The 17955-nt window shown below is 43.6% G+C and overlaps 1 protein-coding gene across 1 annotated transcript in view; it reads right to left on the bottom strand.

Moving 5' to 3' along the window:
- Positions 1-17955, bottom strand: part of LOC128701762 (uncharacterized) — a 34719-nt gene that overhangs the window by 8160 nt on the left and 8604 nt on the right. The window contains exons 5-7 of the mRNA XM_053795680.2: positions 3025-3285; positions 2616-2697; positions 1993-2274 (exon numbers count right to left, since the gene is read on the bottom strand). Coding sequence (XP_053651655.2) covers positions 1993-2274; positions 2616-2697; positions 3025-3285 — 625 coding nt within the window. The remainder of the gene's footprint in view (positions 1-1992; positions 2275-2615; positions 2698-3024; positions 3286-17955) is intronic.

Raw genomic sequence — 17955 nt, 5'->3', positions numbered from 1 at the left:
CCTGGGTGGTTAACCCTCTGAGGTTAATTGTTTCTTGGATAATTGTTTCTCGTTGATCTACACCAACAACAGTCTCTCCACATCTTTGAGTAGTATATACGATCTCTGTTTTGTAAGCATATTTGCACCATTCACAACAACAGCTTCCTTGATTACCGTTTTGTTGGCCAAGATAGTAGCGATGGTTGTATGGGGTTTGTTATACAACCTGGCCAGCTCAGAGACACACACTCCACTTGTATTTTGTGATGATCTCTTTCATGAATCCAATAGTATTTCTCACCCTCTTTACCACAGGGCTGGCACTAGAAGCTTTCTTTTGGCCCATGGTGCCTTATTTAGCAGTTACAAGCACTAAAAACAATGGAATAATACAAAATGCAGAGATTGGTGGATGAATTTGGTAGGGTGTGCAAAAGAAGAAAATTAAAGGTGAATACAGGAAAGAGTAAGGTTATGAGGATAACAAAAAGATTAGGTGATGAAAGATTGAATATCAAATTGGAGGGAGAGAGTATGGAGGAGGTGAACGTATTCAGATATTTGGGAGTGGACGTGTCAGCGGATGGGTCTATGAAAGATGAGGTGAATCATAGAATTGATGAGGGAAAAAGAGTGAGTGGTGCACTTAGGAGTCTGTGGAGACAAAGAACTTTGTCCTTGGAGGCAAAGAGGGGAATGTATGAGAGTATAGTTTTACCAACGTGTGAATGCACACGAAAATCACTCACTACGAAAGCAAAAGACTTGGCAGACGATGCACCATCCCCCCAATGAAAAGCAGGGGTGTCACTAGCACGTTAAGAGACCATACAATAAGTGTCAGGGGCCCAAGACTGTTCAACTGCCTCCCAGCACACATAAGGGGGATTACCAACAGACCCCTGGCAGTCTTCAAGCTGGCACTGGACAAGCACCTAAAGTCAGTTCCTGATCAGCCGGGCTGTGGCTCGTACGTTGGTTTGCGTGCAGCCAGCAGCAACAGCCTGGTTGATCAGGCGCTGATCCACCAGGAGGCCTGGTCACGGACCGGGCCGCGGGGGCGTTGACCCCCGAAACTCTCTCCAAGTAATATGGGTGTGAAGCATGGGTGATGAATGTTGCAGCGAGGAGAAGGCTGGAGGCAGTGGAGATGTCATGTCTGAGGGCAATGTGTGGTGTGAATATAATGCAGAGAATTCGTATTTTGGAAGTTAGGAGGAGGTGCGGGATTACCAAAACTGTTGTCCAGAGGGCTGAGGAAGGGTTGTTGAGGTGGTTCGGACATGTAGAGAGAATGGAGCGAAACAGAATGACTTCAAGAGTGTATCAGTCTGTAGTGGAAGGAAGGCGGGGTAGGGGTCAGCCTAGGAAAGGTTGGAGAGAGGGGGTAAAGGAGGTTTTGTGTGCGAGGGGCTTGGACTTCCAGCAGGTATGCATGAGCGTGTTTGATAGGAGTGAATGGAGACAAATGGTTTTTAATACTTGACGTGCTGTTGGAGTGTGAGCAAAGTAACATTTATGAAGGGGTTCAGGGAAACCGGCAGGCCGGACTTGAGTCCTGGAGATGGGAAGTACAGTGCCTGCACTCTGAAGGAGGGGTGTTAATGTTGCAGTTTAAAAACTGTAGTGTAAAGCACCCTTCTGGCAAGACAGTGATGGAGTGAATGATGGTGAAAGTTTTTCTTTTTCGGGCCACCCTGCCTTGGTGGGAATCGGCCAGTGTGATAATAATAATAAAATAATACAAAATGTATCGCATGTATGCTTGGAATCGTCCTCACTGGCTTGTAAACAATGGCACACTGGCTGTACATGGAGTGGCTGGGCCACTCAGGCCCCGCAGACACGTTCGGGTGAATGACTTTAACCGAATTCTTTGTCGTTAACTGAGCCAATATTTGATGCAAAAACATGTCGTTATCCGATTTTTACGTTATCAGATGACATTGTTAACTGAGGGTCCACTGCATTATCTTCAATGAAGACATTAAAATTACCAAGCAATCATACCTTCTTAACACTGCTTGAGGTTGACTGACCAGGAGTCCTGAACATCAAAAGCCTTGCTGAAGCTCGTGTTCTGATGACCCTCTTGAGTGGGGCATCATTTCGAACATCCCGTGAAGCATCCCTACACCTCTTCGGTGTACTTCTGGTAGCAACATCCCAGGAGGAAGGGCTGATGCACCGTTTCATGTTGGATCTTTTGATGGTTTTTGCAAGTGGAGTCTTCCTTGGTGTTGACAGTGTTGATGTTCCCCTCTCAGGAGAAACACTAACTGCTCCAATTACCTTTTAAAAGAAAATGTAATCTGTATAACTGCTTGACAGCTGTTATATTTGGTAATTAGTAATGGAAAATATCATTCTATAGACAATCGTATGTTGATAAATTAGACATGTGTAACACTTGTGGAAACGCATCACCACTCAGTGCCCTCCTCAGTCTAATACAGAGAAGAAGGGTTTAAGATCGGAAGGAGTTTGAGGTAATCAGTCCCTCAACCTGGAGTCGATGTGTTCAGTCCATCATTCTTGATAAGACTCTTTCCACAATAAAGATACATAAGTTTTGCACGTGTGTCTAATTTATCAACTTATTGGTTCTCTGAACCATTTATCAGCAATCGTACCTGATTATTGATGTCAGTTGCTGGTTGCAGTTCCTGCAACACGTTGACAAGTTTGTTTACTTTGCTCTTCCCAGGGTTCAGTCTGTGTGGACCAAGAATATTTCACGACATTTAAAGGAACCACATATAAAAATGATTTACATGTACACTGACCAAAGGAAAAGAGACAGGCGTTTATTTGCACGTTTCTCTCAATGTATAGGGAAATATAATGGTAGCTAGTACCGTGGTAGGACATATGAGTACATGAGAGTACATGGTAAAGACAGATATAAGAAGACTTGGATGTCCACACTGAAGCTATCTGATGAAATGAACTATCTAGCTCTGTCTAGGTCAAAAACTATCGTGCATTATTTATGTATGTGAGTCAAGGTTAGTAAAGCAGAAGGCTCTCTGCAGTACTCACTTATGAAACTGAACAAGTTTAGAGTAGAATTCAGGGCAGAGGACAGCCTGAAGTTGGTGTTTGTATGTTGTGGCCAGGTTAGTGAGTGCCATGCAAGCATCCTCTTCCACCTGGGCATCCTTGTGGAAGATGAGGTCACAGATGGTTGGTAGACACCTCACCATCTGGCCCAGGTTAACTGGCAGGTGTTGTGGCAGACAAAGATTAAGTAGGAACCAAGTGGCTGTTGTTAGAACTTGATTCTCACTCTCATTCACCATTCTGAAGAGGAAATAAAAGATTCTCTGAAACGTAAAACTTAGGATTTTGGTTTAAATAGTAATGCTCTTCTTGCCGAATAAGACAAGCGAAAATTTGTGCATGAAATAATTTCACAAAAGTCGTTCTGAACCTAACGAAAAAAATATATTTTATTGTGTTTGTTATTATTAAATTATTGTAAACTTATCTAAAATATACTTACGTATTTGTATTAGGCTAAATTAAATTACACTTATTATAATGTCAGGTAAGTTTTCTAAGATTCTTTTGGTACAAAATTATTAATTTTTACATTAACATGAATGAAAAAATATGTATATTTAAATGTATAAGAGAAAATTTTAGAAAGGACCTAATGTTAAATGAGTTCTTGCTAATTGACCAATTTTACCCATTTGGCTTCATATGCCTTGTCAAAATATTAACTCCTTTGCTTGGCAACATTTCTGAAGCCCACTTAAAAAACAATGTTGATCTCATCGGCAAATTGCAAAATATCAACATGTCTAACGATTTTGTACTTGTTAGTTTTGATGTCACTGCGCTGTTCACGAGTCTCTCTGTTCCCGACTTGCTATCTTATTTGGAAGAAGAATTAGATGAGTTCTCTTTGCCTTTTAATAAAAATGCCATTGTTAAATTGACTAAGCTGTGTGTAGTTGATTGCAAGTTTGAGTTTGAGGGGAAATACTATGCTCAAAACCAGGGAATGGCGATGGGTAATCCGTTGTCCCCTTATTGAGCAATCTGCATATGGAATTTTTCGAGGCTAGACTGTTGAAAGGTATCCTGCCATGTAGAGCTAAATAGTTCAGATATGTGGATAACGTCTTGTGTCTTTGGCCAAATGATATGGCCCTTGATACATTTTTATCAAGACTTAACACTTTAGTCCCATCTATTAAATTCACTGTGGAGAAAGAGGTGGACTGTAAACTTCCATTCTTAGATGTGTTGATACACCGGGTTGATAGAAAGTTAAAGTTCACAGTATATAGGAAGGCCACCAATGTGTGCTCACACATTCACTACTACTGAGACTAAAGTCAAAAGGAGTGTGATTCTTACTATGTTTTTGAGAGCCTATAGAGTGTGCAGGCTGGAGTTCCTAGATGAAGAAATTAAGAAAATATTTGACATTGGCATTTAATTGCAGTATCCGAAGATGTTTGTGGAATCTGCCTTGCTGGCAGCTAAGAAAACTTATTATAGAACAGAACCTAGGATAACACCTCAGACCAAGAATGTGCTAGTCCTCCCATATAACCAGAATTTATCTAACCTGCCAAATGCTCTTAGAAGATTTAATATACAAGTAGTTTTTAAAAATTCATGGACTATTAGAAGCATCCTGATAAAGAATGCAATCCAACAACGTGTTGGTGGTGCTTACAGAGTTGGTTGCAGCGGTTGCAGTCTCTCCTATCTGGGACAGGAGTTGAACGCAATTTTCAACCATATTAGAGCTTGTAATAACCCGGAAAATTGGCAGGAAGCAAGAGTCATCCTCCCTGTTCCTCCTGGCTTGAAAGGAATATTGTAGAATCGGCAATTATTAAGCATGATAGGCAATCATTATACAATATCAGTGATGGGCTGTTCAAATTAGATGCATTTTTAGTTAAGGCAATAGTACACAGTCTAAAATTGGGCTCTTATACAAATGCATTAGACTGTCTTAAATGTAGTGCCACACCAAGGAATTAGGGCCTATTTTTTCCTGCAGTTTCTGAAGGTTGAACTAGAGTTTGATTAACCTTGGCCATCTTCCTTGTTGTTACAGATGCCTCTCTCTTTAAACGAATTTATTTTAACGAGCCCTGTTTACTTTGAGAAGTCTCCCCTTTAAATGTTTATGTTTTTTCGCCTCCCCCTCAGGGTCCCATGGGTGGCTGTCATATAATTGACAGTGACTTCTATATCACTGACAATATATTTATGTTTGTAAAGGTACTGATATCATGCTGGTGTTCCCATGGATCCATGGATGCTGGTGTGCCTGGGGGCACTTCCGGTATCCTCTCTCTCCCTCTCTTCCTCCCTCATTTCACTCACTCCATGTGAAGACATCCTATGGGAATGCACTTATTGGACATCCTCCTCCTTTCTGGAGTTTTGCAAGCTCCTGATGATGCATTTATTGCAATGCAAAAGGCCTAGAGCTATCATTCTACTCTCCCATGGTTGTTTTGCATATATATATATATATATATATATATATATATATATATATATATATATACAGTGGACCCCCGCTTTACGATCAGCTCCCAATGCGACCAATTATGTGAGTGTATTTATGTAAGTGCGTTTGTACGTGTATGTTTGGGGGTCTGAAATGGACTAATCTAATTCACAATATTCCTTATGGGAACAAATTCGGTCAGTACTGGCACCTGAACATACTTCTGGAGTGAAAAAATATCGTTAACCGGGGGTCCACTGTATATATATATATATATATATATATATATATTATATATATATATATATATATATATATATATATATATATATAAATACATACGTATATATATATATATACAGTGGACCCTCGAGTTTCAGCAGCCTTGACTTTCGTGAAATTCGACCTTCGGCGAGTTTTTTTTTTTTAATTTGGCCTCGAGTTTCGTGAAAAAACTCGTGTTTTGGTGACCATCCGGTACCCGTCCGCCCGTCACAGCTCACACAAAGCGAGTCTCCCACGCCATTCACGCTCAGTGTGCCATTGTTTACCAACACGTGACCATCACCCCACGGGTTCATACAATGTATTTGATAATCCATTGTTTTTTGTGCTTGCAACTGCTAAATAAGTCATCATGGACCCAAGGAAAGCTAGTGCAAGCCCTTTGGTAAATAAAGTGAGTGACGGGGATGTGGAAGAGTTGGTGGAGGACCACAGGGAAGAGCTAGTGGAGGATCACAGGGAAGAGCTAGTGGAGGATCACAGGGAAGAGCTAACCACTGACGAACTGCAAGAGCTTCAACTGGAACAGCATCAGACCACAGCCGAGGAACTTGCTTCAGAGGAGGAGGAAGAGGGAGTGGATGAGGTGCCTTCTTCAGTGATTAAGGACATGTGTAGAATGTGGAATGAGTTGCAAAGTTTTGTTGAAAAGTATCACCCTGACCATGCTGAAACAAGCCATATCTGCAGCATGTACAATGACAGTGTTGTGTCCCACTTCAGGAAAATCTTAAAGAAACGCCAAAAAAAGACCTCTCTGGACAGATATTTTGTGCGATAGGGGTCCAGTGACTCTCAAGTTGTTCCCAGTGTCATTAAAAGAAGAAGGGAAGTAACCCCAGATAAGGACTTGCTACCTAAAGTCCTAATGGAAGGAGATTCTCCTTTCCAACAATAGTTTACACCTTCCTCCTATCCCCTCCTCCCGTCTTCCATCCACCCAGAAGTCTTCAGTAAAGGTAAGAGTAATGTTATTATCATTTTTTATATGTATGTACTTGATTTGTCATTGATTTCACTATGTAAATCTTTATTTAATTTAAAAAAAAATATTTTATTTTAATATTTTTGGGCGTCTGGAACGGATTAATTTTATTTCCATTATTTCTTATGGGGAAAATGGTTTTGAGTTTCATGATTTTCGACTTTCGGCAGGCTCTCTGGAATGGATTAATCACGAAACTCAGGGGTCCACTGTATATATATATATCGTGCCGAATAGGCAGAACTTGCGATCTTGGCTTAAATAGCAACGCTCATCTTGCCATATAGGACAAGTGAAAATTTGTGTATGCAATAATTTTGCCAAAATCATTCTGAACCTAACAAGAAAAATATATTTCACTGTGTTTGTTTAGTAATAAATTATTGTAAACAAATCTAAAATATATTTAGTTGGGTTAGGCTAAAATAAATTGTTCTTGTTATAATAAGGTTAGGTAAGTTTTCTAAGATTCTTTTGGTGCAAAATTAAAAATTTTTACATCAACATTAATGAAAAAAATATATCTTTAAACGTATAAGAGAAAATTTTGAAAAGGACTTAATTTTAAATGAGTTCTTGCTAATTGACCAGTTTTACATATTCGGCACGACATATACATATATACATACATACATACATATATATATATATATATATATACATATATATACAGTATATATATATATATATATATATATATATATATATATATATATATATATATATATATATATATATATATATATATATATATATATATATATATATATGCAAAACAACCACTGTGAAAGAATAGATTAGTTCCAAGCGCTTTCATGACTACTCACATCGTTCCTTGATAATGTGAGTAGTCACGAAAGCGCTTGGAATTTCTCAATTCTTTCAGAGTGGTTGTTTTGCATATTCTGAAATCACCTGTTTACTGTGATCTTATTGCATATATATATATATATGTGTGTGAGTGTGTGTGTGTGTGTGTGTGTGTGTGTGTGTGTGTGTGTGTGTGTGTGTGTACTCATCTATTTGTGGTTGCAGTGGTCGAGTCTTAGCTCCTGGCCCTGCCTCTTTACTGGTTGCTACTGGGTCCTCTCTCTCCCTGCTGCATGAGCTTTATCAAGCCTCGTCTTAAAACTATGTATGGTTCCCGCCTCCACTACATCACTTTCTAGGCTATTCCACTGCCTGACAACTCTGTGACTGAAGAAATACTTCCTAACATCCCTTTGACTCATCTGAGTCTTCAACTTCCAATTGTGGCTTCTTGTTTCTGTGTCCCCTCCCTGGAACATCCTGTCTTTGTCCACCTTGTCTATTCCACGCAGTATTTTATATGTCGTTATCATGTCTCCCCTGACCCTCCTGTCCTCCAGTGCCATCAGGCCGATTTCCCTTAATTTTTCTTCATAGGACATTCCCCTTAGCTCTGGAACTAACCTTGTCGCAAACCTTCACACTTTCTCTAATTTCTTGGCGTGCTTGATCAAGTGCGGGTTCCAAACAGGTGCTGCATACTCCAGTATGGGCCTGACGTACACAGTGTACAGTGTCTTGAACAATTCCTTACTAAGGTATCGGAATGCTGTTCTCAGGTTTGCCAGGCGCCCATATGCTGCAGCAGTTATCTGGTTGATGTGTGCTTCCAAAGACGTGCTTGGTGTTATACTCACCCCAAGGTCTTTCTCCCTGAGTGAGTTCTGTAGTCTTTGGCCACCTAGCCTATACTCTGTCTGCGGTCTTCTGTGCCCTTCCCCTATCTTCATGACTTTACATTTGGCAGGGTTGAATTTGAGAAGCCAGTTGCTGAACCAAATGTCTAGCCTGTCCAGGTCTCTTTGAAGTCCTGCCTGATCCTCATCTGATTAAATTCTTCTCATTAACTTCACATCATCTGCAAACAGGGACACCTCTGAGTCTATCCTTTCCATCATGTCATTCACATATACCAAAAAAGCACTGCTCCTAGGACCGACCCCTGTGGGACCCTGCTCATCACAGGTGCCCACTGTGATACCTCATCATGTTCCATGACTCATTGTAGCCTCCCTGTCAGGTATTCTCTGATCCATTGCAGTGCCCTTCCCATTATACGTGCCTGATCCTCTAGTTTCTGCACTAATCTCTCGTAAGGAACTGTGTCGAAGTCCTTCTTGCAGTCCAAGAAAGTGCAATCAACCCACCCCTCTCTCTCATGTCTTCTGTAACTTTGTCATAAAACTCCAGAAGGTTTGTGGCATGAGATTTGCCTTCCATGAATCCGTGCTGGTTGTCATTTATAATCTTGTTCTGTTCCAGGCACTCCACCACTCTCCTCCTGATAATCTTCTCCATGACTTTACATACTATATTTGTCAGTGACACTGGTCTGTAATTTAGTGCCTCTTTTCTGTCTCCTTTTTAAAGATGGGAACTACATTTGCCATCTTCCATGCCTCGGGTAGTTGCACAGTTTCAAGGGACATGTTGAATATTGTGGTTAATGGAACACACAGCATTTCTGCTCCCTCTCTAAGGACCCACAGGGAGATGTCCGGTCCCATTGCCTTTTGAGGTATCAAGGTCACTTAGCAGCTTCTTCACCTTCTCAGTTGTTGGTGTATTCCCTGTTGGTGTGCCCCTTTGTCCTGTCTTCCCAGAGTCCTTCCTGTCTCCACTGTGAATACTTCCTTAAATCTCGTGTTGAGCTCCTTCTAAGATGTATGTATGTGTGTGTGTGTGTGTGTGTGTACTCATCTAATTGTACTCACCTAATTGTGGTTGCAGGGGTCGAGACTCAGCTCCTGGCCCCACCTCTTCACTGATTGCTACTAGGTCCTTTCTCTCTCTCTGCTTCCTGAGCCATGTCATACCTCGTCTTAAAGCTATGTATGGTTCCTGCCTCCACTACATCACTTGCTAGGCTATTCCACTTCATGACTACCCTATTGCTGTGTGTGTGTGTGTGTGTGTGTGTGTGTGTGTGTGTGTGTGTGTGTGTGTGTGTGTGTGTGTTTGTGTGTGTGTGTACTCACCTAATTGTACTCACCTAATTGTGGTTGCAGGGGTCGAGACTCAGCTCCTGGCCCCGCCTCTTCACTGATCGCTACTGGGTCGTCTCTCTCTCTGCTTCCTGAGCTTTGTCATACCTCTTCTTAAAACTATGTGGCTCTGGTGGCCTGGTGGTTAACGCTCTCGCTTCACACGGCGAGGGCCTGGGTTCGATTCCCAGCCAGAGTAGAAACATTGGACGTGTTTCTTTCCACCTGTTGTCTATGTTCCCCATCAGTAAAATGGGTACCTGGGTGTTAGTCGACTGGTGTGGGTCGCATCCCGGGACACTGACCTAATTTGCCCGAAATGCAGAGCATAACAAGGGAGTTTCTATATAGTAGTATGTCATTGTTGTCAGCTAGGACTGTATACCTTGTACATGTACTTGTAGTAAATAAAGATTTTATTATTATTATTATTATTATTATTATTATTATTATGTATGGTTCCTGCCTCCACTACTTCACTTGCTAGGCTATTCCACTTGCTGACAACTCTATGACTGAAGAAATACTTCCTAACGTCCCTGTGACTCGTCTGAGTCTTCAGCTTCCAGTTGTGACCCCTTGTACCTGTGTCCGTGTGTGTGTGTGTGTGTGTGTGTGTGTGTGTGTGTGTGTGTGTGTGTGTGTGTGTGTGTGTGTGTTTGAGTGTATGTGTGTGTGTGTGTGTGTGTGTGTTTGAGTGTATGTGTGTGTGTGTGTGTGTGTGTGTGTGTTTGAGTTTGTGTGTGTGTGTGTGTGTGTACTCACCTAGTTGAACTCACCTAGTTGAGGTTGCAGGGGTCGAGTCCAAGCTCCTGGCCCCGCCTCTTCACTGGTCGCTACTAGGTCACTCTCCCTGAACCATGAGCTTTATCGTACCTCTGCTTAAAGCTATGTATGGATCCTGACTCCACTACATCGCTTCCCAAACTATTCCACTTCCTGACTACTCTGTGGCTGAAGAAATACTTCCTAACATCCCTTTGATTCATCTGTGTCTTCAACTTCCAACTGTGTCCCCTTGTTACTGTGTCCAGTCTCTGGAACATCCTGTCTTTGTCCACCTTGTCAATTCCTCTCAGTATTTTGTAAGTCATTATCATGTCCCCCCTATCTCTCCTGTCTTCCAGTGTCGTCAGGTTGATTTCCCTTAACCTCTCCTCATAGGACATACCTCTTAGCTCTGGGACTAGGCTTGTTGCAAACCTTTGCACTTTCTCTAGTTTCTTTACATGCTTGGCTAGGTGTGGGTTCCAAACTGGTGCCGCATACTCCAATATGGGCCTAACGTACACGGTGTACAGGGTCCTGAACGTTTCCTTATTAAGATGTCGGAATGCTGTTCTGAGGTTTGCCAGGCGCCCATATGCTGCAGCAGTTATTTGGTTGATGTGCGCTTCAGGAGATGTGCCTGGTGTTATACTCACCCCAAGATCTTTTTCCTTGAGTGATGTTTGTAGTCTCTGACCCCCTAGACTGTACTCCATCTGTGGTCTTCTTTGCCCTTCCCCAATCCTCATGACTTTGCACTTGGTGGGATTGAACTCCAGGAGCCAGTTGCTGGACCAGGTCTGCAGCCTGTCCAGATCCCTTTGTATTTCTGCCTGGTCTTCGATCGAATGAACTCTTCTCATCAACTTCACGTCATCTGCAAACAGTGACACCTCGGAGTTTATTCCTTCCGTCATGTCGTTCACAAATAACAGAAACAGCACTGGTCCTAGGACTGACCCCTGTGGGACCCCGCTGGTCACAGGTGCCCACTCTGACACCTCGCCTCGTACCATTACTCGCTACTGTCTTCCTGACAAGTATTCCCTGATCCATTGCAGTGCCTTCCCTGTTATTTCTGCTTGGTCCTCCAGTTTTTGCACTAATCTCTTGTGTGGTACTGTGTCAAACGCCTTCTTGCAGTCTAAGAAAATGCAATCCACCCACCCCTCTCTCTCTTGTCTTACTGCTGTCACCATGTCATAGAACTCCAGTAGGTTTGTGACACAGGATTTCCCATCTCTGAAACCATGTTGTCTGCTGGTGATGAGATCATTCCTTTCTAGATGTTCCACCATTCTTCTCCTGACAATCTTTTCCATGATTTTGCATGCTATACATGTCAGCGACACTGGTCTGTAGTTTAGTGCTTCATGTCTGTCTCCTTTTTTAAAGATTAGTACCACATTTGCTGTCTTCCATGCCTCAGGCAATCTCCCTGTTTCGATAGATGTATTGAATATTGTTTCTAGGGGTACACATAGCGCCTCTGCTCCCTCTCTCAGGACCCATGGAGAGATGTTATCTGGCCCCATTACCTTTGAGGTATCTAGCTCACTCAGAAGCCTCTTCACTTCTTCCTCGGTTGTGTGTACTGTGTCCAGCACATGGTGGTGTACCCCACCTCTCCGTCTTTCTGGAGCCCCTTCTGTCTCCTCTGTGAACACTTCTTTGAATCTCTTGTTGAGTTCCTCACATACTTCACTGTCATTTCTTGTTGTCTCTCCTCCTTCCTTCCTTAGCCTGATTACCTGGTCCTTGACGGTTGTTTTCTTCCTGATGTGGCTGTATAACAGCTTCGGGTCAGATTTGGCTTTTGCTGCTATGTCGTTTTCATATTGACGTTGGGCCTCCCTTCTTATCTGTGCATATTCGTTTCTGGCTCTACGACTGCTCTCCTTATTCTCCTGGGTCCTTTGCCTTCTATATTTCTTCCATTCCCTAGCACACTTGGTTTTTGCCTCCTTGCATCTTTGAGTGAACCATGGGCTCATCCTGGCTTTTTCATTATTCCTGTTACCCTTGGGTACAAACCTTTCCTCAGCCTACTTGCACATTGTGACTACATATTCCATCATGTCATTAACTGGTTTCCCTGCCAGTTCTGTCCCACTGAACCTCATTCAGGAAGTTCCTCATTCCTGTGTAGTCCCTTTTCCTGTAGTTTGGTTTCATTCATCCTGGCCTTCCTGCTTCCCCCTCCACTTGTAGCTCTATTGTGTATTCGAAGCTCAAAACCACATGATCGCTGGCCCCAAGGGGTCTTTCATATGTGATGTCCTCAATATCTGCACTACTCAAGGTGAATACTAAGTCCAGTCTTGCTGGTTCATCCTCTCCTCTCTCTCTTGTAGTGTCCCTTACGTGTTGGTACATGAAGTTTTCCAGTACCACCTCCATCATCTTAGCCCTCCATGTATCTTGGCCCCCATGTGGCTCCAAGTTCTCCCATTCGATCTCCTTGTGGTTAAAGTTGCCCATGATCAGGAGCTTTGCCCTGCATGTATGAGCTCTTCTGGCCACTGCAGCCAGTGTGTCAACCATCGCTCTATTGCTCTCGTCATACTCTTGCCTTGGCCTCCTACTGTTCTGTGGTGGGTTATACATCACTCCAATTATCACCTTGGGACCTCCAGAGTGAAGCGTTCCCGCTATGCAATCACTTCTCCGCTGTCTCCTCTCTCCAGCTCATCAAAATTCCATTGGTGTTTGATCAGCAATGCCACTCCTCCCCCCTTCCCCTGTTCTTTCTGTCTTTCCTCAGGATCTGGTATCCCGTTGGGAAGATGGTATCTGTTATCATACCTGTAAGCTTGGTTTCTGTGATTGCTATAATGTCTGGTGATGCCTCTTTGACTCTTTTGTGCCACTCCTCCCACTTGTTTGTTATTCCATCAGCGTTTGTGTACCATACCTTCAGTTTCCTTTCCAACACTGTGGTTTGGGGGGCCTGTGGGGGTGGGAGACCTGGTATCATACTGTGGGATTCTATGGTTGGGGGTTGGGTGGAAGCTGTGGGTATGGATTGTATTGTGTGTTGGGATGGTGTGATAGGTTGTGGGGTTCTGAGGATAGTTGTGTGTGTGCTTGCTCTTGCTGCTCTGTTCTGCTCTGACTGACCTCTGCTGGTTCCATCCTTGTCTCCTTTCCTAGCTCCTTTCGCTTTTTTGTCCTCTCCCTCAGCTGCTGTCTCTCTTTTTGTGTTCTGTCTCTGTCTAGGAACACCTTCTTGTACTCTTCCGAGCTTCTCAACCGTGGTTTTTCTTGGAGGATCCTGTTCCGCACTGTTTCTGTCCTGAGAATCAGCTTGATCGGTCGGTTTCTCCCCTTCAAGTACCCCCCTATTCTCTGAAAATTTACAATCTCGTCCATGTCTTCTCCCCCTATTTCCGTGATGATTTTCTCAATCTCCTTTCTTTCTTCCTGCCGTCTTTCAGTGTGTCCTTTCCTCTCTCTCCCGAAGCCCATGGATAAACACTGATTTTGCCCTTTCCTCCTCCCATTGCCTCTCCCTCTGTGACTCTGGTTCCTGTCTGTATGTGGTCATTTTCTCCCTTGATTTTTCCAGTGGCTCTTGGTAGCATGGTTGTGCCTCAGCATTCGACCTATCTCCCTCTCCATCTGCACCCATCTGCTCTTCCCTTCCACTCCCTGGCCCTTCTTTGCAGGCTGATAGGACCTTTGCATATTTCATATCTCCTTCCTTCCTGTTCAGCCTCTCAGCTTCGTATGGTGTGTCTTCTCTGGTCACTACCCCTGAGACTTGCTTCAGCCTGTTTACCTCAAATTCTAGGACCTTTACCCTGGCTACTACAGTTTCGACTTGTGCCTCCCAATTCTTCGTCTCCTTCTCCAACCTCTTTTCCCATTTCACAGAGAGCTCTTTCTCCATTTTTTCAGAAAGCTCTCCTAATTTTCTCTCCCATTCTTGCTCTATCCTTTTCCACTGCTCCTCCATCCATTGCTCCCTACCAGTACCATTGTCATCTGATACCTGATTCCTGCGAGTCCCAACCATTTTATTTTTTTTTTTTAGTAAAAGAGGAAGTGAAAAAGAAAAAGGGGGAAAGAGTGAGAGAGGGGGAGAAAGAGAGAGAAGGGGAGGGTAGAAGGAGGGGGAAAGGGGGAGAAAGTGAGAGAGGGAAAAGGTAAGAGAGAGGGGGGAGTGACAAGGGAAGAGAGGGAGAGAGAGAGAAGAGGAAGAGAGAGAGAGGAAGAGAGGAAGAGATAGAGGAGGAGAGAGAGAGGGAGAGGGAGAGAGAGGAAGAGAGAGAGAGTGAGAGGAAGAGAGAAAGGAAGAGAGAGAGGAAGGGAGGATGAGAGAAAGGGGAGAGAAAGGGGAGAGAGAGAGAGAGAGAGAGAGAGAGAGAGAGAAAGAGAGAGAGAGAGAGAGAGGAGAGGAGAGGAGAGGAGAGGGAGAGAGGCAGGGGGGGAAGGAAGGGTTAGAGGGTCACTTCACAGGAAGGTGTGAAATCCTGTATATGGGTGTGTGTGTGTGTGTGTGTGTGTGTGTGTGTGTGTGTGTGTGTGTGTGTGTGTGTGTGTGTGTGTGTGTGTGTGTTTGTGAATGTGTGTGTGTGTGTGTGTGTGTGTGTGTGTGTGTGTGCACGCACGCGTGTGTATGTGTGCCCCCACTTCTAAGTATTCATACTGCTAATAAATATCAGTAGTAATACCTGTATTTCTGAAACTACCAACAGTGATTCTAGCACTTATCACTTCTACTTATAAAACACAGAAAGTAATTAGGTTGTAAAATTTAGCTTGTCTCAGCTTCTAGGAGTGTCTGACGTCACCCTCACTAGGCTTCCCCTCACTAGGCTTCCCCTCACTAGGCTTCCCCTCACTAGGCTTCCCCTCACTAGGCTTCCCCTCACTAGGCTTCCCCTCGCTAGGCTGCTCCTCGCTAGTCAACACTATCTTCACCTTATCTATGCTATTTCTGCTCTAATTCTGGTAATAACTTGCAGGAGTGAGTGACCAGTATCTAACAGTGACGCAAGACCAGGATTCAGAACCCCCAAAACAACCCCAACAGGTGAGTGATACTTAAGCTGGCAGTGATGCGATGACAAGTTGCCAGATGCTGATGACGTAGTCGTCGTACACACGCCTTCTATCACTATTTTGAAAATTCTTCACCCGTGATCTTTATAACCGTATATGCTCATGCATCCCGCGTCCCTCAATGTCACTTATGATAGAATACACTTCACTTATATTGGAATACACTTCACATTCGGTGTTACACTATATATGTATAATGTCACACAACTGTTGTGATGTCACTGTTTCAGCAGGCCTACTGCCACTTTCCCTTGTTATATATTATATTTTTACTTTCTACTTTTGCTTATTAACTTTTTCACTCTCACTGTATGGTGCCCCACATTTCACTTGTTATCCAATCTCTCGAAATTCTTGAACACCCGCTTCCACACTCACTTGAATCTTTGTATATTTGAATCTGTGTAGCAACAGAAGCCTACTAGCCACTAGCGGTTTGACACTTTGAAATATTAAAGATTTCAGGCTTCCTCTCGACTTTATTTTAACTAATAACTCTGGTTATCACTCGTAGGATTGTTCACTGATGTTGTCACTACCACTGATTACTGCTAGCAGTTACTGCACGACTTAAAAACCACTAAAGTTATCGGAGCCTTGTGACCCACGTCTGCTGACAGACTGTGTGTGTGTGTGTGTGTGTGTGTGTGTGTGTGTGTGTGTGTGTGTGTGTGTGTGTGTGTGTGTGTGTGTTTGAGTGTATGTGTGTGTGTATGTGTATGTGTGTGTACTCACCTATTTGTACTCACCTATTTGTGGTTGCAGGGGTCGAGTCATATCTCCTGGCCCTGCCTCTTCACTGATTGCTACTAGGTCCTCTCTCTCCCTGCTCCATGAGCTTTATCATACCTCGCCTTAAAACTATGTGTGGTTCCTGCCTCCACTACTTCACTTTCTAGGCTATTCCACGGCTTGACTACTCTATGACTGAAGAAATACTTCCTAACATCCCTTTGATTCATCTGAGTCTTCAACTTCCAATTGTGACCTCTTGTGTCTGTGTCCCATCTCTGGAACATCCTGTCTTTGTCCACCTTGTCTATTCCACACAGTATTTTATATGTCGTTATCATGTCTCCCCTGACCCTCCTGGCCTCCAGTGTCGTCAGGCCGATTTCCCTCAACCTTTCTTTGTAGGACAATCCCCGTAGCTCTGGGACTAGTCTTGTTGCAAACCTTTGCACTTTCTCTAATTTCTTGACGTGCTTCACTAGGTGTGGATTCCAAACTGGTGCTGCATACTCCAGTATGGGCCTGACGTAAATGGTATACAGAGTCTTGAACGACTCCTTACTGAGGTATCGGAACGCTATCCGTAGGTTTGCCAGGCGCCCGTATGCTGCAGCAGTTATCTGATTGATGTGCGCCTCAGGAGATATGCTCGGTGTTATACTCACCCCCAGATCTTTTTCCTTGAGTGAGGTTTGCAGACTTTGGCCATCTAAACTATATTGTGTCTGCGGTCTTCTTTTCCCTTCCCCAATCTTCATGACTTTGCATTTGGTGGGGTTAAACTCAAGGAGCCAGTTGCTGGACCAGGCTTGTAGCCTGTCCAGGTCTCTTTGTAGTCCTGCCTGATCCTCATCCGATTTGATTCTTCTCATTAACTTCACATCGTCCGCAAACAAGGACACTTCTGAGTCTATCCCTTCCGTTATGTCATCCACATATACCAAGAACAGCACAGGTCCTAGGACTGACCCCTGTGGAACCCCGCTTGTCACAGGCGCCCACTTTGACACCTCGTCACGTACCATGACTCGTTGTTGCTTCCCTGTAAGGTATTCTCTTATCCATTGCAGTGCCTGATCCTCTAGCTTTTGCAGTAACCTCTTGTGAGGAACTGTGTCGAAGGCCTTCTTGCAGTCCAAAAAAATGCAGTCGATCCACCCCTCTCTCTCTTGTCTTACTTCTGTCACCTTGTCATAAAACTCTAATAGGTTTGTGACACAGGATTTTCCCTCCCTGAAACCATGCTGGTTGTCAATTATACACTTGTTTCTTTCCAGGTGCTCCACCACTCTCCTCCTGATGATCTTCTCCATGACCTTGCATACTATACACGTTAGTGATACAGGTCTGTAGTTTAGTGCCTCATGTCTGTCTCCCTTTTTAAAAATTGGGACTACATTTGCCATCTTCCATACCTCGGGGAGTTGCCCAGTTTCAAATGATGTGTTGAAGATCTTTGTTAATGGTACACACAATGTCTCTGCTCCCTCTTTAAGGACCCACGGAGAGATGTTGTTTCGTCCCACCGCCTTTGAGGTGTCAAGTTCGCATAGCAGCTTCTTCACCTCCTCCTTGGTTATATGTACCTCATCCAGCACTTGCTGGTGCACCCCCCTGCTCTGATTTCCTGGAGT

This window comes from Cherax quadricarinatus, chromosome 96, assembly GCF_038502225.1.
Source record: "Cherax quadricarinatus isolate ZL_2023a chromosome 96, ASM3850222v1, whole genome shotgun sequence".
NCBI lineage: Eukaryota > Metazoa > Arthropoda > Malacostraca > Decapoda > Parastacidae > Cherax > Cherax quadricarinatus.
The sequence above is the reverse complement of the archived record's forward strand: the minus strand, read 5'-3'. Positions and strand labels throughout refer to the sequence as shown.